General features: G+C 36.4%; 1 protein-coding gene across 3 annotated transcripts; it reads left to right on the forward strand.

Annotated features, from left to right (window-relative positions):
* Window positions 1-1,695: 1,695 nt before the first annotated feature.
* On the forward strand, window positions 1,696-23,147 carry LOC105055130 (uncharacterized). Of its 3 annotated transcripts, XR_012136019.1 has the most exons (15): window positions 1,696-1,888; window positions 2,042-2,581; window positions 6,682-6,754; window positions 6,835-6,891; window positions 8,420-8,475; window positions 11,111-11,339; window positions 15,574-15,660; window positions 15,736-15,810; window positions 15,918-16,001; window positions 20,374-20,438; window positions 20,743-20,977; window positions 21,081-21,169; window positions 21,737-21,851; window positions 21,937-22,288; window positions 22,392-23,147. XR_012136019.1 is itself a non-coding variant. In XM_010936863.2 (14 exons), the coding sequence occupies exons 2-14, from the start codon at window positions 2,070-2,072 to the stop codon at window positions 21,976-21,978; spliced, it is 1,719 nt and encodes a 572-aa protein (XP_010935165.1). In that variant the 5' UTR covers window positions 1,696-1,888; window positions 2,042-2,069; the 3' UTR covers window positions 21,979-22,343. The 3 variants fall into 3 exon arrangements, 1 of the variants encoding a protein (XP_010935165.1); XM_010936863.2 differs by lacking the exon at window positions 22,392-23,147 and having other exon boundaries at window positions 21,937-22,343; XR_012136020.1 differs by lacking the exons at window positions 21,737-21,851; window positions 21,937-22,288; window positions 22,392-23,147 and having other exon boundaries at window positions 20,743-20,799; window positions 20,889-20,977.
* The last annotated feature ends 89 nt before the right edge of the window (window positions 23,148-23,236 follow it).

The following is a 23,236-nucleotide window of genomic DNA, read 5'->3' on the forward strand; positions in this document are numbered from 1 at the left end:
AGATATGATTTAAGAAAACTAATAGAAATTTTAATTATAAAATTATAAAAAATTTAAAAATAAAAAAGATCAAATTCGGAAGTATGTTAGACACTGTCCTAAGACATATTTTCGTCCCTTATGCAGGAATATCTGAAAAAACTGTCCTAAAATACGATCAAGATCTTTCGCTTGCGAGCATGATCGTAGAAGAGGTTGATGAAGACTCTTTCAGTATCCAAGAAGATGAAGAGAAGAAGAAGTATTATAATTGAAGAGAGAAAATTATTAGAGAAAAAAATTTGAATACTCTTGAATAGCTTCTAGGATTAGATTCCAAAAGATCCTTTTTATAGTCAACTAATATGATCGTTGTAACTGTTTATGATCATTAGGATTTTTATTGATCCATTAAGATCTTTAAAGAGAAGTCCAACAATCAAATTTTTTAATACAGAGTCCAATGATCAAAAAATAAAATTAAATGCATATGATTGTTGGTAATTAGGAGCCCAATGATCAAAAATTAAAATCATGATAATAAAAATATTAAAATATTAAAAAAATAAAATTAAAAATTAAATAAATTTTTGAGTTTTTCTTTGAATTTCTTTTAATATAATTTTCATCAATTAAATATATCTTAAAATGATCATAGTGGACACCAAACCTTCAAGAACTTGAGCACTAGCCGAATGCCTTGGTTGTGAGTCGGAAGCAAAGAATGGCCAAAGGAACAAGAAGCATAAAAATTTGCTGGAGTTTCTCTTTCTAAATAGTTTGGTAATTTTTTTTTTTAATAAATAATTGAATATCAAATAAAAGGTCGCACATTAATTTTCCGTAGGATTCTCTCAATTTACATTTACACCTTGGTTGCGGGAGAAGAACAGGGGAGAAAAGAACATAATGGGAGAGAAAATTATTATTTTCTCTTGATTGGGAGTTTTTTTAAAAAAAAAATGGAAAGAAAATGAAAGAAATGGAGGGAATACAAATTCCCTCAAATTCATAATTCTTTTCTCCTCCAAATTGAGTGGAAATGGAGAGAAAAAAATTAAAAATAAATAAATGTTTTATAATTTCCATCTTATCCCTTCAATGATAAAGAACAAAATTAATATTACATTCAATCCTAAGGCTTATTTCAAGCATCCCACTTAAGCATCCCATCTCATTGAGACTCTCGTGAATGAAAAAAATTAACAAAAATTAAAAAAAAATAGAAAAAATAAAAAAATAATTTTTTTTCTTGATTTCTTTTTAAAGTTTGTCCGATTTCTTTCAAAGATATAATAGTAAAAAATATTATAATATTTTTTTTTCTTTTTTATTTTCAATCAAGAAAGGAAGGAATTATTATTATCATTATTTTTAACTCCCAATTAAAAGAAAAAAGAGATATGTTTTTTTTTTTTCTTTACTATTTTTTTTTCTTTTTTCCCTAGACTTCCGGCCAAAGCATTAATCGGAGGATGACTCGAGGGTAAATTTTCCCTGGAATGGAGGATCCAAGGAAGACGGCAAACCATATGCCGTCTTCAAAGATTTTCAAAAAAAAAAATTAAATATTATTTTAAACAAATTACATCCGGATAGAGTTATAAGCTAGAAAATACTTGAAGCCGAACGAAAGGTCGCACGTTAATTTTCCCCGGGATCCTCCGCATCTCATCGCCGTGGGACCTACGCTTAACCGGAGGATAACTCGAGGGTAGAAGAGGAGGATACACGTAAGACGGCAAACCATTTGCCGTCTGCAGGGGTGCTAGCTCCCTAGCACCGCCGCGCTTCTTCATTGCGTTGGTCTGCTGGTTTTCTTGGTCATACCATATCTCGATACTCGCCTTCCCTCTTCATCCATAGCTCGTCCTTGGCTCGAATAAATAGCAGCTCTTCTTCACCAAAGGTAAGCTCTTCGTGCTCTTCCTCTAAACCTAGGGTTTTTTCTCCCCCTTCCACACTCCCTAATTTCTAGGGTTTCTCACCGGAATCCTCTTCTTTCTAGGCTAGGGTTTGCTATTCTTCTCAAAAAGCGATAATTATCCTGTTTTTTGATCAGATTTATTGGTGGGAGCGATTGGATTCTAATGGATTTCGACGAGTACGAGTACTTGGAGAAGACGGTGGAGAACGCGGAGGTTCCGAAGGAGAAGGAAGGGGTGAGTGGTAACGGGGAGGCGAAGGACCGGAGCAGGAGCTCCAAGCACCGGTCTGAGGAGGCGGATAGGGACTCGGATCGCCGCTCGAAGCGGACAAGGTCGGAGGATGATGGTGGCCGAGACCGGGATCGGCGACGAGAGAGGGAGAGAGATGGGGAGCGGGACTGGCACAGGACCGGGAGGGATCGCCGAGACAGGGAGCGGGATGAGAGGAACGGGAAGGAGAGGGATCGTGATAGGGAGAGGGAGAAGGAGAGGGATAGGGAGCGTGACAGGATCAGAGAGCGCGAGAGGGAGAGGGAGCGTTCGCGCCGGAGCAGGAGCCGCTCAGAGAAGTATCAAGATGAGGAGCGAGACAGGCACAGGGAGAAGAGCAGGGAGCGGGAGATCAAAGAAAGGGAGAGGGAGTTCAAAGATAGAGATCGTGATCGTGATGCCAGGTGCTCTTTTATCTTCTTTTGGTTGTCGTTGTTGTTCTATTTGTTATTGTATCGGTAATTTGGTTGTAGATTAATTTGAATGTTACTGCTTTTGCTTGCTGAAGCATCTGGAAGATTGACTTTGGATTTTGATCATTGGTTAGAAGACAATATAGATGTCCTATATTTCATAAATTATATATAAGTGTGCATTAAAGGAAATATATGTAGTATTATTTCAAACGTTAGGGTAGCATTTGCGCTCTATCTTTTGGAGGTTGCTTCAAAGAATTGGTTCTGGTTAGTATTCAGAGCAAAAACATTCTCAAACAGAAAGATTCTTGCAGTTTCCTTTATCAATCTCATGAGTTTGGTCTTTGGCTGTGTACTTGTCTCCCTTTTATCATAGAGGGAAAGGTTTTTTTATTTTTTCTTTTAAAATATAATTTCATGAGGTTGTATGCTTGATTTGGAACACAGCTAAATTATTTAGTGGTGTCTCATTCTGTGACTAAGCCCTGTCGACAGTGCAATTAATTCTTTCACAAGATGTGCTGTGGAATGAAACTTAATAGAGTGCCACAGAAGTTTTTTCCCCTTCTTTCCTATATACATATATACATACATACATATGTGTGTGTGTGTGTGTGTATCTATACATATGTATATGTATAAGATGCATACGTACATATACATACATATACATATGTATACATACATACATATATATACATATACATACATATATACATACATATATATATACATATACATACATATACATATATATATACATATACATACATATACATATATATATACATATACATATATATATACATATATATAAATATATACATATATATACATATAACATGATGCACATAACAACTAGCCTGCTTTTGTTTTTATGGAAGTCGTCTTGAAGCAAACATATGGGGAATGAAATTTATGAAATCCATGGGAAATTACCTCCTGAGGATGCATGTCATGAATATTCCATTTGCCCTGTTTATGTGGAATGCTGATACATACCTAAATATTTACGATGTTGACCCATCTTCAGTGACAAATTAGTTATACTAAATATGATTCAAGAGGATAAACAGTTGCCCTACACATAAGAGGAAATTATTAAATTGAGCAAATTATACTGTGAATATTGGCTGCTACTTTGGTCCCAAATTCACATGGGCTAGGTATTTTACCAATAAACTCCCTCATTAGACAAGGAACCCGTTGAAAGAGGTCATTGCATCTTTCTATCAATTAGAAATTATTTTACAGCTTTCATGAACAATTTCATTTTGGCCAAAATTTGGGATTAAAACAAACAAGGTTATATTTGGTTAGGTTAATGATCGTAATAGCCTGCAAATGTTGCTTAGCTGAATTAGAGCAAGTTGGTTGGAGGATGATTACTGCTATAATGCTGTCAATTAGATGTTATCTTTGAGAGCTACAATATGTGACATATGAACCATTCTTACAAAGGTGTGTATTGGCATCTTGTTGTTGGAATGTTAAAGAGGTAATAGCTGTTTGGCAAGTTTAAAACCTCCTTCGCGAAAAGTAAATATATATGTAGTCATACATGTTTGTATGCATGCATGTCTGCATGCATTTATGTGTATACAATTCAAACTTTGGAGCCATATAGTCATTGGTACTTGTTGGACATCATCTTCTCGAAGCCCAGAAGTGCATTTCTTGGTGATTTGGATCCCTGTTAGGCTGAGTATATATTGAGCACTCATCTGAATAATATTCTAAATTCCAAAAGAGTGAAGCAACCCCGATGGAGCATGTTTGCTGATGCAATTTCTTCTGCCTTTTTTGAGTTATGGCAAATATGTAAGGACAATTCTAATTTGAAGTAGAGGTGATTAGAAAACTTCTTTTTTTTTTTTTTTCCTTTTTCTCCTTGCTTTGGGTTTTGATGAAAACCTATATTATATGGAATTAGAAGATAAAAGGAATAAACAGTTGACTTCGCAGTGAAGCATTAACTTAGCATTAACCTCAAGTGGAGCCAAATTGTGTGATCATGTATATATTTTTAACTTCTTTTATAAGTTTGTAGGCAATAGTGTGAGCAAGTTGTCCAACATTGGGACAATTATGTATGTTGCATGATGAATTATTATCATTATTATTATTTTCTTGTTTCTTTCTATCCTTGACATCCAAGGTTCTGTGCCATCATCCACCAAATGATCATAAACCTTGAGTTGTCACTCCATATTACAATTGGAGCAGGAGGTGATACCATGACACCTGTATATAGTACTTCAGTTGCAACACCACTGTAGTCCTTGTTGACACCTGCTTGAGTCACAACCTTGTTTCTTCTAGTATGTTATCCTTTTCCTGGGCCAATAAATGCTGATCTCTAGCTGGATGGTTATATATCCACTTCTTTTTTTTCCTCTCTCCCTCGATAAGCAATTAGACACTTTTTGAAATTTTATGTTTTTCCTGTTTTCTTTTTCCTCCTGTCAACTTCTCTATTTCTTTTACACCACATATTCATACTCCTCGCAGATTTTATGTCACTATTCTCATGGAATGGTTTCTTGTTTGTGCTGCTACATGCTGCAGTTTCATGTAGCTGCTGAATTGTGTTATTTAATGAATGTCAATATTATGAATATTGAACAAAAGATTCTGGGAACTCGCAGATGCACTAGAGCACCCTTCAGCTGGTCATTCTGGCAACTAAGACTGATTCAGGAACTCAGGTCATGGGATGTAAAAGTTCCTTTTTATTAGAATTTCTGATATCTATGAAACTAGAATGTATCTTTGCAAGACTTGGGATGGTAATATTGGAGGATTTGAAGATCAATGGTGATGTTGTGTTATGTTTTGGTTATCATCCGCATTGCAACACTGTGGCTGAATTGTATTTGTTCTGTTGCAGACATGCTGGTGAGGGGATTCATAGCAGCATATCATATTTTGTTGCTTTTAGGGGAATGGCTATTCAGTTGACTGCTGGACAACCTGTTTTTGTTTATTTGCAGGGTGCCTCTGGTAGATGGCTTCTGAATGTTTTGACATTAAATATTTGGTTTGAAGAATTTCTTTTTTTTTCCTTGCTAGCAAGGTTTGTTGTACTGGCATGTACTGCCTGGTATCTGGCATACCATATCATGCCAGTGTCGAACCAAGACTCGATACGGAAGGTTTACCGAGTCTCAGTATGCTGAACTAACCCCTATACTGGCACACTGACCTTGTACTAGCATGGTACTGGTATGGGTTTGATATGAAGTTCAAATCTTGTTATCTTTTGAATCCGTAATTTCTGTTATGTACTTCGAATTTAATTCATTCTAGAAAGGTCTTCTCTTTGAAATTGTAGATTTGTGGTATCCCTTCTTATTTTGCCCCTTCGTTATAGTTTCTCCAGTGTTTCTATTTTATTTTGAATATATTAGCATTTAGTAGCACAATCTACTAATGTATTCTGAAGTTGCCTCCTCTTTCATATTCTATCAGTAATTAAATTTCCCCCACAAATTTCTAAAAGACTGATATGGTTTTAACTGTCATGTGCATTTTCATTTATTTACCAGGTTAACATGATCCTCGATGTTTCTTAACAATTTATGGTTGCGGGGTCATAAATTTTTTGTTTTTTTGTAATTTTTTTTGACATGTGCATGAGCCTTCTAATATTTCCTCAGTGTTATTATCATGCCTCTATTGTTTCATTTTTGATTATCTGGTCACGAGCAATTACTAGGAAACTTTACCTGATCTTTATAGGTTCTGTTCTCTATCTGTTTTGCTGTCAATGTGAATTCTCTTGCTGTAGTTTTGTCCACTTACATTATATTTACTGAATCCTTTACAGTGCCTTGCAGGATTATATTACGTGGATCTAGTAATTCATGTTGGAGAAAGAAAATTGCCTTGCAGATTTTTTCACCATAAATTTGGCACCATCATCTTTTTTTTTTTAAAAATATTTCAGTTCATAAAGAGAAAAAAGGAAAAAAAAACTGGAGGCTGGTTTTGTCTTGTGTCCATGTTTGGGCATTGTTCAAAATCAATCTGCTCTTCTTGTTTTTTAACTGACATGCATAATCTTTGAATGTTCTTTTCTCATATAGGCGAAGAAAAGAGGAAGTGGTGGAGCCAGAGGTTGATCCAGAGCGGGATCAAAGAACCGTATTTGCCTACCAGGTTCTCTTTTTATTTTAGGTGTTTTAAGTATTATTTTATTCTGAATATATTTCCTGATTGATTTTTGTTTTTACTTGCAGATTTGTTTGAAGGCAGATGAGAGAGATGTCTATGAGTTTTTCTCAAGGGCTGGGAAGGTCAGTGTGATGATATATTCCATAATTCGTAAATGTCAAAGTGATGACACCATCACTGTCTTATATAAAATGCAATATGGAAGTGTATATTTCCATTATTATTTTTCCTTCCCTGTCAAGAGCTAGCAAAGAATCAAACCACAAGTCTTGGAAGTAGCACTCCCTGTAGATTTGAGCAGTCTGCAATAAAAGGAAACACCGAAAATGAGTTAATGCCAGTGCATTGTTCATTAGTGTTTTAGCTGGCTGCATCGTCTCATGCATCCAAGACTTGTGAGTGAGATCTAATTAGTTAGTATCCTCACCTCCAGTTGTCCACAGGTCAATGAGTGAGGGGTGAGGTCTAATTCAGTTTGTGAAACTATCGTATATGTATGCATATGTACATACAGAAATATATGTTTCAGGATGGTATTTGGTCTATTTTGTTTAAAATTTTGGATATCCTTGGCGGAATCCTGTACAGATACGTTCTTCCATCTTTGATCCAATCTACGTACTATTGTTTAGACCTTTGTTTGTGTTTAGACTGGTGTTAGCCTGATTTGTTTGATTCCACCACATGCCCGAATTATCATCTTCTTCCTGATTACCTTCCACCATCATCTTTAGATTCTTCTATCCTTATCATAAATACTATCACGATACATAATTTCCTTGTATCTCCATGAAAATGGCCCTTATGGTGACATTAATTTATAGGGATGCCTCCAGTGCAAGGAAGATGAGAGGAATATAGAGGCATCTCTCAATTTAAAACTCTAAATATAGAACATATGAGTCCCCTTAAGTGAAACCTCAGTTGTGGTGGGCACCTGGCAGCTCACTGAGCATTTCAACCTGTGCAGTGCAGTAACTAGGCCACGCTGCAAATGTGTACAAATGAGGCCACTAGGACTTCCTTTTAGAACACCTGAGCAAGGAGAACAAACACCAAGCACTTTTGGATACAGAGCACAAAAAGCTGCTGCCACAATATCAGGAATACATCCAAGGCAAAAACAGAGCTAAACAAATATCTGCTACATGCAACCTGCAAATTACTACAGGCAGTGTTGTCTCTTCTACATATTGCGTGTACATGATTGCATTCCCAGCCATGCGGTTGTTATTGGAAAGTATTTCTCATCACATCCTTGCAACTTATAATTTAGTTAGGTGAGTGGATGCAGTTCAAAAAAATTGCATGGAGGAAGTAACCACCTTTTACCTTTCTAAGAACTTTAGTAAATTGGCATGAGATTTTTTTTGGTAGAAATAGATTGGCATGAGATTGATTGCGGTGATCTTCCCCTATCAGTGATATTTTTGTTTGTCATTTTTAAGTTGTCAAAAGTTCATTTTTTTGAATTCATTAGTCCACTGTAACGGGACAGGCAATCATATAGGCTGCCTCTCGTGGTGCAATTCTATAACCTGTAAAGTATCTATATCTGTGGATCTGTATTTCGTAAGTTAAAAAAATAAAAAATTAGAATGTGCATTTGAATTAGACATTCTACTAATGAATTTTATTTGCTATGTTTAGGTTCGGGATGTGCGCCTCATTATGGATCGCAATACAAGACGTTCTAAGGGTGTTGGGTATGGTTTCTTGAACCATTATGAGCCAATACATAATGCTAAATCATAACTCAAAGTGATATATTCAAAACACAGTTTTTTTTAAAGATTTGCTCGTGAAGTTTGTTGTGCTTGATGTTGCCACCACACCATATCAAACGCTTCTATCACAGCCATGTAGTTAATAGTTGGAATAAGCCTGGTGTGGGGTTAACCTGTGACACCGTTCTCAGTTAGTGTGTTTACTGCTTAAAAGCTTTTCAATCAGCGCTCTTAGTGTGATCCTGGGGTTGGACCAAATTTAGCTGGGTTATAGTGATGAGCGAGGGGTTGTAGACTAGGCTCAAGATCAAACTCGTAAAGGTGCTGGGCTGGCCTGCAGGACACATGTTCATGCCTTATAATTTGTTTTTAAAGTGGGATTGGGTAGCTATTTGGCTGGTTAATCTGTGACTATTTACCTATTAACCTGTTATTGTCTATGCCTGAGTGATTATGATATGTATTGCTTTCTAGGATTGGGAGAAAAGGAAAATTGTAGATGAGTTGAAAAGATATTTAGAAGAATAATAACTAGTTAGGCTAAATATGCAACTTATAATGATTGAATGGAATTGTAAATGTGGAAAGCTAGTGAAAATGAGGGACATAAGGCTCATTAAATATGAGGATCATGTGGTCCTGTTGAAAGATGGTGATTGGTGAAATCATGCAATTAGTGAGATAGTAACTCCATGTGTTGTTGAATGTGGTTACAAGAGGCTACCATTGATAATGCACACACCAGGAGGGGATGTGCATACTAAACGTTATTTGACAATATGAGGAAAAATCAAAAAAAAAGAAAAGAAAAGAAAAAAGAGGAGGCAAAAGGTGTTCGAACCAGATAAAATAATTATAGAAAACTTAATGTGTTCAGGTGAACAATTATTGGGTTGATTAATAATGTTATTTTTTTTGTAATATTTGATGAAGGAAAAAATTCTATTTTGCAAATATGTGAAGATAGAGATGAATATTAAAACAATAATGTCAGATATTGACCAATGAGCCACAGTATAAATTTATGGGAGGATGAGGCTACCGCATATGGCTGTCATCAGTGTTGGTGAGACCTGGCTTTTTACTCATTGCTTGAACTTTTAGTCTCTTTTCCTTGTTGGGGAAATTGCAAGTATAAATTAAGGATGCAAGAATGGTAAAAGAGATTTTTGATTTGGGGGAAGTATATCATGGAGATAATGTGTTTGAAATATTTTTATAGATTACTGATAAGGAGCAAACAAATTGGCAGTCGGTGATGAGTCAGAGAGTTCTTGTTTGTGGTGGCTTTTTGGTTCTTGTACGTTGTGTTTTGTCTATGTGTGTACCATCATGTTACTCTCTATATGGTCATTGAATGTAAAAGCAAACATTTGGTAAGAATTTCCAGCTTTCCTTAATAAAATCACAAAAGCAGATAGTTGATATATGTTGCTAGACTTGTTATCAAAGAAAGGAGGGAGATGATAGAATTTACAATAGAATCAAAGCAAATGGGTGATGAGATGCTTTTTGGAGTTTTATACAATCAATGCATATGTTACTAGGCATTATGTGATCAGTGCATATGTTCATAGACTAAAAAACATGGAGTTGTATGATAAAAATGTTAGGCTATAAGTGTGGATAAGAAGACATATTCATAGGTTAGATGGCCAAACTGGTTGTGAGTATTTGTTGAAGCTTGGAATTGCACCTCATTAGTTAGCTGATGTATTAGAGAACCTATCATAATCATTCAGTCTTGTGCATGGTAGACTAAAGGAGATTCTTGTTAGAGGCAGTAACCTGGGCACTAGACAGCTTTCTAGGCTGTCGACCATATTAGGATGCCTCGGCTGTTCTCATCTAGATCATCACATGCATATAAGCATGTGCATTTGGTTGTGTCTATATGTGTGAGTAGTACGCAATGACGCATATTCTTAGGCATATATACTATACATGTCGATAACATATATTTATATATATATAGACATAGTTAAACATATTATATATAATTTTTTTATATTTGCTAATCTCTTTAAATAAAAAATACAGAAAATAAGTGATACATGGATGCTAAGATGGATCATCTACATCCAATTGGACTGATTTTTCTTCAATATCTTTTTCCGGAGGAAAAAATCAGAACACTTCTTGACTCCAGCTTGTATCTGTATGCTGCATCTAATATTGATCTCACATCTGGGTCGTACAACCTGACATATATTTGTAATTAGTTGTTATTTTTAAGTTCATTTAGTTCCTAAATTTGCATACCTTTCTCAATTCTATACTATTTTGCTGTTACAGTATATAATAGAATCTTATATGCTCTGCAGATTACACATATTAAACTAGAAGAAACAGTGGTGGAACCAGTTAAAAAAAAAACCCAAAACAGGCACATTTTAGGCCAGCCTACCTTTTAGGTTAAAATTTTTGAAGTTTGTGGCACATTGTTGCACATTTATTTTCTCTAGGCACCTAAATCAATTCTAAATTGCATATACAGATGCATTGATTTAATGATGCAGTGACTTTTTTTATTTCTGTGTACACCTATTCATTTTGTAATTGGAGCAGATCTTCTCTTTCTATATCATTTAGCATTTTTAAGCTTTGGTTGCAGATATATTGAGTTTTATGATGCCATGTCAGTTCCAATGGCAATAGCTCTCTCTGGCCAGCTGCTTAACGGCCAACCGGTAATGGTTAAGCCTTCAGAGGCTGAGAAGAATTTAGTGCAGTCAAATACAGCTGGAGGAGCCGGTGGGCTTATTGGGCCTTATTCTGGTGGGGCTAGAAGATTGTATGTTGGCAATCTTCATTTCAACATGACAGAAAGTCAGCTTCGACAGGTATATTGATTCTTTGAACTTTGACCACTGAACTATAATCAGTGCAATGCTTCTGTTTTGTTGTTAATGAACATTAAATAGCTGTATCTCTTGTCTTATAACTGCATTCAGTTGTATCTATAGTAAATATTTGCAGTTTACTTTGCATCTTGGTTATTGAATTAATCTTGGAATGAATGTTACTATGAATTTTATTTCTGTTGGGGATTTTCTGGATTAAAATGTTTCTAAGTTTGCTGTTGGAACTTCCATTGATGGTTTAATAAAACAAATTTTGTATTTGAGTGTTGCAAAGTTGATTATGGTGCTGCCTATCTCACATCTCTATTTAATGACAATTCAGCTATTATTTGCCATGCATCAGGTGATTATGAATTTTAGCGGTTATGATTTCTCTGCTATGCTCCAAGTTCTTGATGAAGTTAGATACTTGCCAACTGTACAGGTTTTAGATAGCTACCATAATGGCTAGTTATTTGCTTGACTGGTATTGAAGAGATTGCCATTGGTCAGTTGAAAGATATTAATCCTTTTGATTGCTTGTGTACAGCGACGCTCAGAATATGGTTAGGTGCAAATTGTTGAAATCTTGATGCACATGCTTTTAGCCATTTTTGTGTGCTCTTTACTGTATTGAGTTGAATTGCTTACCTTCACTCTCGTTGAAGTTCCAGTACTTGAACACTTACAGCAGTTTATGATTACAAACTTCAAGGTTAAATCCAATTCTGGATCTTATATAATTAAGATTAAAAAGTGTGAGGCCATTTATTTAATCCGTGTGGGATGCAGCCTTGGGGACAGATGTTGTTGTTTTTGATACGAGGGGGGAGAGAATAAATAGGAGGAGAATAAGAAGAAAAGAAGAGGAGAGAGAGATGATGGGAAAGTGAAATTCTCCACAGGAAAATATTTCTAGATTCAAAAGTCAATCATCATAATAAACCTTGGAATTTCTAGCTTCACTTGCCTGGGCTTGAGTTGATAATTCAAGCCTAACAAGCCAGATTGATTTTAGTTTGTTGAAAATTGGCTTACCCTGACCAAAGTCATATATATCTCAGAATCTTAGTCACTCTGAATGATAGCTACTGTCCTGCTTTTAGGTATGTGCAGACCTATCCTCCTGCCCTCGAGTCCCTTGCTACTGCCTCATGCAAATGGTTGCTTGCTTCCCCCCATTGACTTGTCATCAGCATTTTGATGATCTAGGACCTTACGGAAAAGGGCTAGCCAGAAGGTTAAATACCTAATACCTTCCTAGAGCACAATCCTCTTGTTTAAGCTCTATCCTCCCAAAGGAGGATACATGAAAAAATGCCATGACTTTCTTGTGGTTAGCCATGGAAGGGCTTGTGCTGTAATATTCCCTGAGCTGCATATAGTTTGCATGCGGGGTTGGCTTCGATACCAATTGTGATAATCCAGGACCTCGCCAAAAAGGGCGAGCCATAAGGTTGTTATTTGGGGTCCTTCGTCTTTTTTAAGTATCCAAGGTCTCCCCAATGCATACCTGATATAGTACCAAACACACTCACACGAATCCTTGTAGTTATCTTTCTCTCTCTGCCTCCAAATTTGTGACTGGTATATCTGCCTCCAAATTTGTTACTGGTATATCTGCCTCCCTTCTCTCCCTCTCTTACTTTCCTACCTTGCTTCCATCTCTTAACTAGCCACTGGCACCCCTTTCTTTCCTCCACTCTCTTGCCTACCTACCTTGTTGGTGCTTCTCTCTCTCTCTCTCTCTCTCTCCCTCCCTCCCCTCCGCTCTTTCCTCCCTCTTCCCTCCGTATGACCTTGGGTTGCTGAAGACATTCCTTTCTCCTTTCTTCTGTATCCAGTTTGGCTAGGTTTGCATCATTGAGATGCAAATGCCAAGTTCGATTGGATGATGGCCAAGTTAGGCCCAAGGCCAGGCATAGCTAAAGCCAGCAACTTAGGGCTAATGCTAAGCAACGACCCAGTAGGAGTCTGGCCCAGCCTGGTTAATATCCAGGTTTACATAATATTCTGATATTTAGGTCTCCCTTTAGTCCATATAAGAAACAAAGTTCTTGGATTCCAGAAGCTAGTCCAATTAAATCCGAACCATCTTATTGCAACCTGTTCTTGAACTAGGATTAAATCAACCAGGAGCTTTCCTGTTAGAAAGATTTCAGAAACAAGTAAGATTTGAACTCCAAATTTTAAGGAGCTTCAAATTAATATTTTCTGGACATTTTCCTGATTTTGAGGTTTTAGCTCAGTCTGCAAATATATGTGTAAAATAACATAAATCTAGTTTGATGTTAAATTGTCCTTGAGAGCTTGGTTTGAAAAATTTCCCGAAGTGGTTGTTATTTGGATAAAGAATTTAGGTTGCTCGTTTTATTTGATGTAATACTCTTTACCATGTTTTTACATTGGACTCACAAGATGTGGTACTATGCCCTTGGAGGATTAAAGAATTGTTTGATGAGTTTTCTGGTAAGGCCTTTCATTTTAAGTTCTTTGCAGATAAAATATTTTCCTGGTGTCAAATAGCAAAATGAACTAAAGGAGCCAATCTATAATGACAGAATATCGCCATTTATGCACTGTTGGATATGATGATGCTTGGAGATATGCTGCTTGATGCTGTGGGCCCTGATATGAAGCTTACAGTGAACCTTTATTAGAACTTTGTAGGTCTTTTTGGAATGGTGGAAATTGGTTTTTCATAATCACTTGTCTTGATATCTCATTTGTAGTAGATATTTTAACTAATAAGTCAAGTTACCTATGCACCTAGGAAATCTCATCTCAGTGTGTATATTCTTGAAAGGTGCTCTAGGTCAGGGTATTAAGCACAAATGAAGCGGCCATGTCCAAGTTATATTATCCTGATTTAATTAAGCATGTTAATAATGGCAAAAGATCAACCACAGTCTACTACAGTGTCGGTGTTTTGTGACTTGTGACCTTTGAACCGAGGTAGTGGCATGTTCAAGTTATGATATGAGTCTTGAAGCTTTTCTCAGTCTGTATGCATACTTGTGGCTTGAAGCTCTTTAGCAGGTGCAGCTTTTAATCAGAGGTCCATTATGTGGTAACCTTACATGCGCACGTGCACATACTGCTAACATTCCAATATATCATGACAAAGTATTTTAAAAACTATTATGTTATCTATGGATAGATTAATTTTGAATTAGTGGCTCCATGCATCAAATATAGGGATGAGATTTCTGATTTTTATATTCTGACCCTTAGGAGATCATAATTAATAAAGTGTTTCTGCAAGGTAGATTACCATGACACATATCCTATAGCTTGTGGAAGTTTTGAATGTTTGAAATTGAATACAGAATTTATTATCATTTGATTAGTTTATTGGGGTACTAGGCATGTTTTTCAACGTCTTTCCTTTCTTTCCCCCTGAATTGGGCTTAGTTACAAAGCTCAACACATGAATGTATCATACAAGTGCTCAAACACTTACAAATAGAATCATAATAATTTAACCTCATAGGTTGTCAACCCAGGAAGCATTCAGAGTTGATGGAGCCACGTAGTCCATGCTTTTCAGTTTCTGTCTCTTCATAACTTGCCCATTCTTTCTCCACTTTTTATCTTGTCCATATGCCATCCGCTATTCTTGATGCCTGGTGTGGTGGATGTTTTGAGCTGGTCATTGAATAGAGTGCCTGCTGGTGAGAGCCACTATCTTACAGGAGGTGGAGGATTTTCATGCTCATGCATGCAGCTTTTCATTTGCATTGATTGAGTTGACCATATCTATGAAATTTTTTTTTTCCCAGAGGATCAAAATGTGAGGTTTGTTACAACTTAGGAAAAAGAGAGTAAAGCTAAAGTTTTACATGGATTGATAGTATTGATTAAACCTTGTTCTTGTGGAAGTCGAGCATCTTTTTTTTTTTTTCCTTTTTTTTTTTGATCCTTCTGTTCTTGATGTGGTTTGCTTTCCAGTTGAGTTAAATCATGACTATGTTCGTTTCTGTGTTTTCTGTGTTTGGACTTTTTAAGTGCTAGCAGCTGCTGCTTGTACTTTTTTCTTTTGTAAATAATGTTGATCATTAACATTCAACCACATGGCATGATTTAACATCCATGATTTGACTGTCCCTTATGCTTCTACATAAAACAAGAAGTTCAATGGTGCAACAGTTTCTTTCTTGTAAAGGCTAGCATCTTAGCTTCAAACTTTTGTTTTGGGGCTTTGATGTTTAATATTCATGATCGGTTCATGCAGGTGTTTGAACCGTTTGGTACTGTGGAGCTAGTTCAACTGCCCCTTGATCCAGAGACTGGGCTCTGTAAAGGTTTTGGCTTTGTTCAAGTAAGTAGTAACCTTAAATTATTGTTGCTAGATCCTTAAAAGCATAATCTAATGGGTTCTAGTTCACTATTTTAGTTTGCACGTCTTGAAGATGCTAGAGCTGCTCAGAGTTTGAATGGGCAGCTAGAGATTGCTGGCAAGACAATCAAGGTAGATTCCTGATTTGTGCGCATTGATTGCTTGCTTTTTGTTGTTATGTAGATGATTGGATGACAATGTTATGCATGCTTCTTTAAATGTCTTCCGTATATATGTAGGTTTCTGCTGTGACGGAGCAAGGAGGAATGCAAGATCTTGGTGCAAATGCTGGTGATTTTGATGATGATGAGGGTGGAGGCTTGGTCTGTATTTTCTCTTTTTCATTGCTTTTGTTTTTTGACTGTAGTTGGCTAATTCTTTTTTTCATTCTTTTTTGGAATTGTCAAGCTATTTAATGTTTATCATCCTTATCTTGAATTGCTCTGGTTTTCTATTTTTTTTCTCAGGCATTTTAATCCTTTTGTCTCATTATATTACCAAATCTTTATAGTCTAGTCACTGCTTTACTGAAAACAGAAAAAGAACAAAAAATTTTGTGAATGGCTTTGATCTTGTTTACGGCATAAAATGCCAATTATGCAATATATGCTTGATATATCTATCAATTGAACTTTGCTAGTGATCAAGGAAATGTTGGGTTCTACGAAAATCTCTGTCAAAGATAGTTAAGAAGTTAGAAAGGGGATTGGGCTTAAGTGGTGTCGTATGACAGTAGTTCCAAAGGACGTATTGGTGTGAGATGAACCATTGAGTTCATGGCCCAATTTTTTAAGAGCTGGTTCAGATGAGATGAGAATTTGATGGTTAAATATTTCAGAATAAAAAGAATAATGTTATGGGGTGCCTAATAAGTCATAAGAAAAGTTCTTCATGCCTTATGGCATGAGGAGATTGGTGTGACTAGTGGGAGTTGGTAAGATACATGGGGGATTGCATGAATTGTGAGTTGCCACCCCATCATCACATTGACTTAATAATTTTTTCTGTTGCCACGCCACTACCCTAGGGCATTTTCAAAATAAAAACAAGCAGTGACATATTAAACTAGTACTTTAGTTGTTCCATCCTGATTAATTAACATAAAAAAGGTATTTTAATATAACCAGCTACATTAATCTTTGGAACTTCACATGATCATTGATTAAACTTTATTATAATCTCAGAAGATGATAATGTAACATTTTGGTGATCAATTCCTATGGATATAATGCCGTCCTTTCCTTTTTTACCCCTCTTCATCCCTTTCCTTTCCTGAAGATACAACATGATACAGGTGCCCTGGTACATCAAATATTGGAGAGGTAGGATACAAGATGGCTAGGGCACGATAAGGAATACATACATATATAAAAATATGCATAAAGCATGGTGGTCTGTCAAATAACATGTTCAATATTTTACAATGATATCAACTCTGACCAATCATTTATATCCATAGGCTACAATATATGCTCCACAATATAATATCAATATCACAAACTCCATTTTTAACATTTAACAAGCATCAAGGTTAACAATCATTTAGAGAAAAGGAAAGAGAACGCTCTTATTCATGGAGGTATTGGGGAAGCATCTTGAGCATATCCTGAAAGCATTCAGGCAACCTTTCTCATTTTGAAAAATAGGATACTTAAGTATCAAACACAAACTTAGGCGTTAATCCTAACATTCTGGCACCAACTCAGATGCTGTGTTGGTAAAACACATATCACTGTTGTGTTGGACCAACGCTAGACATCAATACCTGTACACTAACAAACAATCTGAAGTTGACCTACATTTCCTAATATAGGTTGCAATCTCTTTTCATAAATGTCAACAACTTCAAGTCTGGTGTTGTCCCAATTCATGATCCAGTTCTTACAATCTGGATCAACAAGGCCTTAAGCAATTTGGATCCCATCCTTGGATCAAGAGCAGTTTAGGATCACAATATTTAGATCCATATGATGGACTATACATTCGTTTGGATCAAAGTATCTTATTTGATTATGTTATTTGCATGTTACATCATGTATAGGTCTATTTTCTATAACTATATGGTTCTTAAATTGCTTATCACTAGTAAATCTCAAATAGTAAAATTAGCAATTTTGTTGTTGAATGTCATAGAATTATGAATATGATGCATATTTTTGTATTTCTACAGCGTATGTTAAAGTCTTATCATCATTTATTCTAAAGCATTCTAGATAAAGGGATAATTAAATTGATATATTGCATATAAACATCTTGAATAAGCTACCAAAACACGTGCGTCATTAAAAATACTATGTTGTGGGCGTCAGTGAAACTAGAGTTGCTGTATATGTGGTTGTTATTCTTCATTCATATGCTTTATAGTTGATTTGTCTTTCAATTTGACTTTTCTTTTATAATTAGGAATTTCTGACTACTTAATTCATGGTTCGATCCAATCTAGCTCCCTCTACGATTTACGACTAGATACCGATCTTAATAACATTCCTACTATTTATGCTTCACTCAAATGAACTTATTTACCCATCTGAAGCCAAAAAGTAATGGGATTGAGATGGAAGGTCTTTAGGAGCAAATGCAGAAAGATAATTAGTGAATAAAGTAATGTACAATAAGAAAAAGATGCATCATTAGCAATAAATGATGGCAATCTCCTAAAGGAATGTCCCAATTTCCGGTTATATATTTTATTTTCTTTCACCTTAGGAATGTTCCTATTAAGCAGTTTTCTGTTCTATAATATAAAGAGTTGAAAATTTGATACGATGCTTCTCCCTTACCCTCTTTATTAACTTGTCCAATGTGGCAAGAGTGGATTGGCATGGTTCACAGAGTTTTTGTGTGTTTAGTGAGGATTGGAACTTTTGCAGTGGGCCACATCCGTGCCACTATTACCACAACATAACTTAAGAGTGTGATGCTTTATAGCATTCTTTTCAAGTCAAGCAATCATGAAAATATAATTGAGGTAGGGAATGTGTTTGACACTGTATTGCTGCTGCTCTATTCTCTCTCCAATTTCAATCTTCGTCCTACCCTTCTTGTTTCCGATGGTGTAATTTCTGCATGTGAGACCTTTGCTGTTCGTGTCCAGCATTAAAATCCACATGAGAATCATATTAGCAGTCCTAATTGTCAATCAAGAAATTGTAACTTTATTTTCAAGCTTGCTAACTTTAAAGAAACTCTATTATACAGATTTAACTGGTAAAAATCTCTCTAAAACTGTACATATGCCTGAAAATCTATGTGTAGTTGACCTGAAACTCTTCAAATTAATCTGTTACATGATTTTCCTGTGCTAGCTGTGCTGGACCTTATTTTCCCCTAGAGCTTCTCCTTGGACCTCTCTTTTGTCCTAGATTGGTGGATCTGTCCTTATCAGCCGCAATGTGGTCTTAGAACCGTCGACCATCATAGCACCTATAACTCAGCTAATTTATTTTATTAGCTTCACCCCTTGATTATATGCTGGCCTCAGCACTTAAAGACTATCATATTCCCTCAATTAAGATTATAACTTGGGATGGAATTGTTTGGTCCTGTCATCCAACTGGGGTGGTCATATAAGAATCAGCTTCCAATTGGCACACGATAGATTATGCTGCAACCAGAGAAAAAAAGATCAAATTCTGCTTAAAGTGACGTCTACATGACAAGTTAATGATGTGGAAAGCTGAGTGCACTTCAGATGTGAGGTGTCTGAAGTTTGGATGAGGATAGTGATGTTCTCCAAAACATTTTCTTGGAGCATAATGCATAATAGCGTAACTGGTGCTAATTCCATGAAGAACATTGCATCTGCTCTATGTTGAGCGTGTAGCATGATTTTTTTCCCCTTTTAATTCACTTAAAACTATTGGTTTATTTGATAGGGATCATATTGGAATTAGAATTTGCTATTTTGTATGTACTTGGCATGAGAATTAGTTATGGTGCCTCCAATTTAGTATCGCCAACATGTTTGTTAATTTGTTTGTATAACTGCAGATTGGTAGTAAGCAGAAGTAAATAATTGCATTTATGTTAACTCACAATATTGAGGATATTTTTTTTGCATGTAATTGTGATGACACACCTAACAAGCATAAAAATGATTTTGTCCTGATCTTAGTGGCTTAAAGGTGGAGTGAGTGCAAAATCAGACTAAGAGGGGCATTATGGAAGCATCTTTAAAATGATATTAAGAAATAGAAATTCGTGGATGTCATCTTTATCATGTAATAAAGGAAATTGCCGCAAACTTATATAGTTGTTGAACTGTAAGTACATGACAAACAATTTGGAAATACTGTAAAAGAACAAATAGCAATATTAACATTTAACTTGTTCTCATTAGAAGTGAGATTTGGTGCTAAATGCTTGATGGACGATACTTTTGTCCTATCAGAGTGCTTATCACTGGGGGCTGCATCTTATCTGCGTCTCTTCTGTTGTTTGTCTTTTACTTTGGCTTGTGCAATGCTTGTTCCTGAGCTATTCTGTGTCCCAGGACCACATGGTTAAAAATTAAAACTGCCAAAAAGAATTGAAATTTGAAAGTATATTTTACATTGCCCTGCAGTTTCCACTTCGTATGTTGATCATATTGGGCATGTATATTTAATTATTTACTTTTTCCATCCAGATGCATGATGCATATTGTTATGCTTTAATTCTTTTTAATGTCCTGCTAATACCTTTTCTATTCTGCAGTCTCTAAATGCTCGCTCTAGAGCTCTGCTGATGCAGAAATTGGACCGCACTGGAACTGCTACGAGGTTTGATGCAACTGAGCTTGTGCACTTAATTTTTGAATGTGTATGATATAAAGGTTTAGCGTGTATGCAGGTTGTGGTTATAACTCAGATTTGATCTATTCAAGCTGAAGATTCTTATCTGCACACTTTTGAGTTGCAGTCTCTGTCTCTGTCTCTCTCTCACTTACACACGTACACACACACACACACACACACACACACACACAGTTGCATGCCCATGAGATTGTGCGCATGTGAAGATGGGCTCTCTTGAAAGTGACCAAGTGTAGCACGTATTTGAACTTTTATCCATTTTTATGTGCAGTGTTGCTGGTGCACTAGCCACGCCTGCTGCCAATGCTCCCCTGACTGTGCCAACAGCGTCAGTACTTGGTGCCCCTCCCTTGGTTGCTCCTCTTTTACAGCCTACTCTACCTCCTGTCTTAGGCTTACCAGGTTCAGCTCTTCCAGTTGCTTCCACTGCTCCACAACCTGCTGAAACTGTTGGTGCCCCTAGTGAATGTTTGCTGCTGAAGAATATGTTTGATCCAAATGTGGAGGTTGGTTTAGCTACCCCTGCAATACCAATAGCTTTGAGTTTTGCTATTGCCTGTGTTACCATATTAAGGAACCATGATGCTGACATGGTATATTATTTTACAGACTGAACCAGATTTTGATTTAGACATTAAGGAAGATGTTCAAGATGAGTGTTCAAAATTTGGCCCGGTAAAGCATATCTTCGTAGACAAGTAAGTGATTGGTGTTTGCAAATTTGTGTGTGATTATATTGATACTGTATTGATAGGGATCTTTGCATTAACTGTATACTCATAACTCATTACCAGAAGCAGAAGTTTGAATTATACTTATCTGAGCCATGATTCATGATTCTTGATGATTCTTGAAGCATGATCTCTCAGCGTATAAGTCACACGTATGATTCACACTGGACTAGCATATATGAGGAAAGCGATTAGTTGAATGATGGTACTGCAGTTGGGTTCAAAATGTTTATAACATAATGGAAGCTTAATTAAATTGAGAAGATACTAAACAACCATGAGAGGCTAGTGGTCAAAATGCTTGTAATAATTGTTGTGTGAAATTGCTCATCATGGTGGAAACTTGTCAGTCCCATGACATCCTATGCAAAAAAAATCCTGATGTCAGGGAAATATCTGTATCTCAATATTGCCATAACTTGTTTTCCAATTAAATATCTTACTTTTCTGTGTAATGTGGAGGTCTATTTAGTTGAGTTATATCTAACGTACGAGATTTTTAAACTCACCTTATTCATTGTTTTTTGGAAATAGAAATAGCGCTGGCCATGTATATATTCGTTTTGACAGTCCAACTTCAGCCATCAATGCACAGCGTGCCCTCCATGGAAGGTGGTTTGCAGGGAAGATGATCACTGCGACGTTCATGGTAAATGCACTTGCATTCAGAGTCATTTCTTTTTGACTGCATTTGCTTGGAATCCCAGACTCAGCTTTTGGCGTTCATGTTTCAGCTCCCTCAAAATTATGAAGCAAAATTTCCAAGCGCCAGCTAGGTAGTTGGAAGGTGAACATGCTATACCGAAGCCTTGGGGCAGCTTTTCTGAGACTAAGCTGAGAAGGGGCTTGCTTTTTACATCCCTTTCTTGTCTCTTACAATGTCAGCTTCCGTGTCTTACATTGCCATCTTGCAATATTTAGAGACGTGCAGCAGAACTGTGGACAATGATCCCTAAATGCTCTCTTTGTTGTTTTAAAGCTCAAGCCCGGTGCTTTTCAGCACTCCTTGCTGACCCTTCCGTGGTCTTAATATCCTTGATTGGATTGCAGCTGTAGTTACTTATTTGTGAATATATTTATAATAATGTATGGACAATATTGTTTTCAAAAGTTAATGTTATCTCATTCTAGTTAGCAGTTACCGTTGCTTGAAGGTTTGATATTATCTCATTCTTCATTTCATTTTCAGCCGACCAATTATGTCCTTTTATTCAAACAAAAAAAGGCAACATGTGCTACTTATCTGGCTCTTCCCTTCTGGCGGCTGTATCCAAAAGAGTGACTTGATTAGTGAGTTCTGGAGACGTTGATCCTTGGAGGGCTTTTGTGCAAGTTGTTTAGTTGATCTTGGCTAATGTATGGGAGATGTTGTAGCTTACCGGTCAAGCAGGGGCCGCCAGTGTGCGCAACTGGAAACCTTTGAGAAGATTTTAGAGCCTCGTGAAAAATCTGCATTTATTTATGCATGGGCGATGACGTGGGAATCTCTCTTGGAATAATTGATGTCTGAATGTGCCTGGTTTCGACATCCCATGCAAAAGACAGCCTTACAAGGCTCATCTGGATTGAACCTGGTGCTCGAAATATTTGGGCCAGAGTGCAAGCTAAGGGCCACTGCTTCCAGCCTTTATACTTGGTTTTGGAATTGTATTGCATGTTTTCCGTGCTTGTTACAATTTCTTCGTGAAGGGGTCATAGTTTATGTATATAGAGGCAGGATCTTCTGCATGTTTAGCATGTTTATCATGCAGAAAAAGCGATGCGTGTGTTTGACAGCTGTCCATCTCTGCGATGGGATGATACTGTCCAGCCCTCTACGGTTTAAAAAGGATAATGTTGAGATGTTATTTTAAACATATTGTCACACATTAGTTTGCAAAAAAAGCTCTGTACATGTTATGTTCACTATTATATATTAAACTATCAACATACATATAAATCATAATCATCTATGAGCATGCCTGGACCAAGGCAGATTGTCTTATATCAATTAGGGCTGAGATATAGTTGAGTTAGACTTCATGCATTCTTCAC

Source organism: Elaeis guineensis, chromosome 12 (assembly GCF_000442705.2).
Source record: "Elaeis guineensis isolate ETL-2024a chromosome 12, EG11, whole genome shotgun sequence".
Taxonomy (NCBI): Eukaryota; Viridiplantae; Streptophyta; class Magnoliopsida; order Arecales; family Arecaceae; genus Elaeis; species Elaeis guineensis.

Coding starts and splice junctions, on each gene's coding strand:
- LOC105055130 (XM_010936863.2), top strand. CDS start 2,070: ATGGATTTCGACGAGTACGAGTACTTGGAGAAGACGGTGGAGAACGCG. Junction 6,892..8,419: donor TTTTCTCAAGGGCTGGGAAG/GTCAGTGTGATG, acceptor TGCTATGTTTAG/GTTCGGGATGTGCGCCTCAT. Junction 11,340..15,573: donor CAGAAAGTCAGCTTCGACAG/GTATATTGATTC, acceptor CGGTTCATGCAG/GTGTTTGAACCGTTTGGTAC.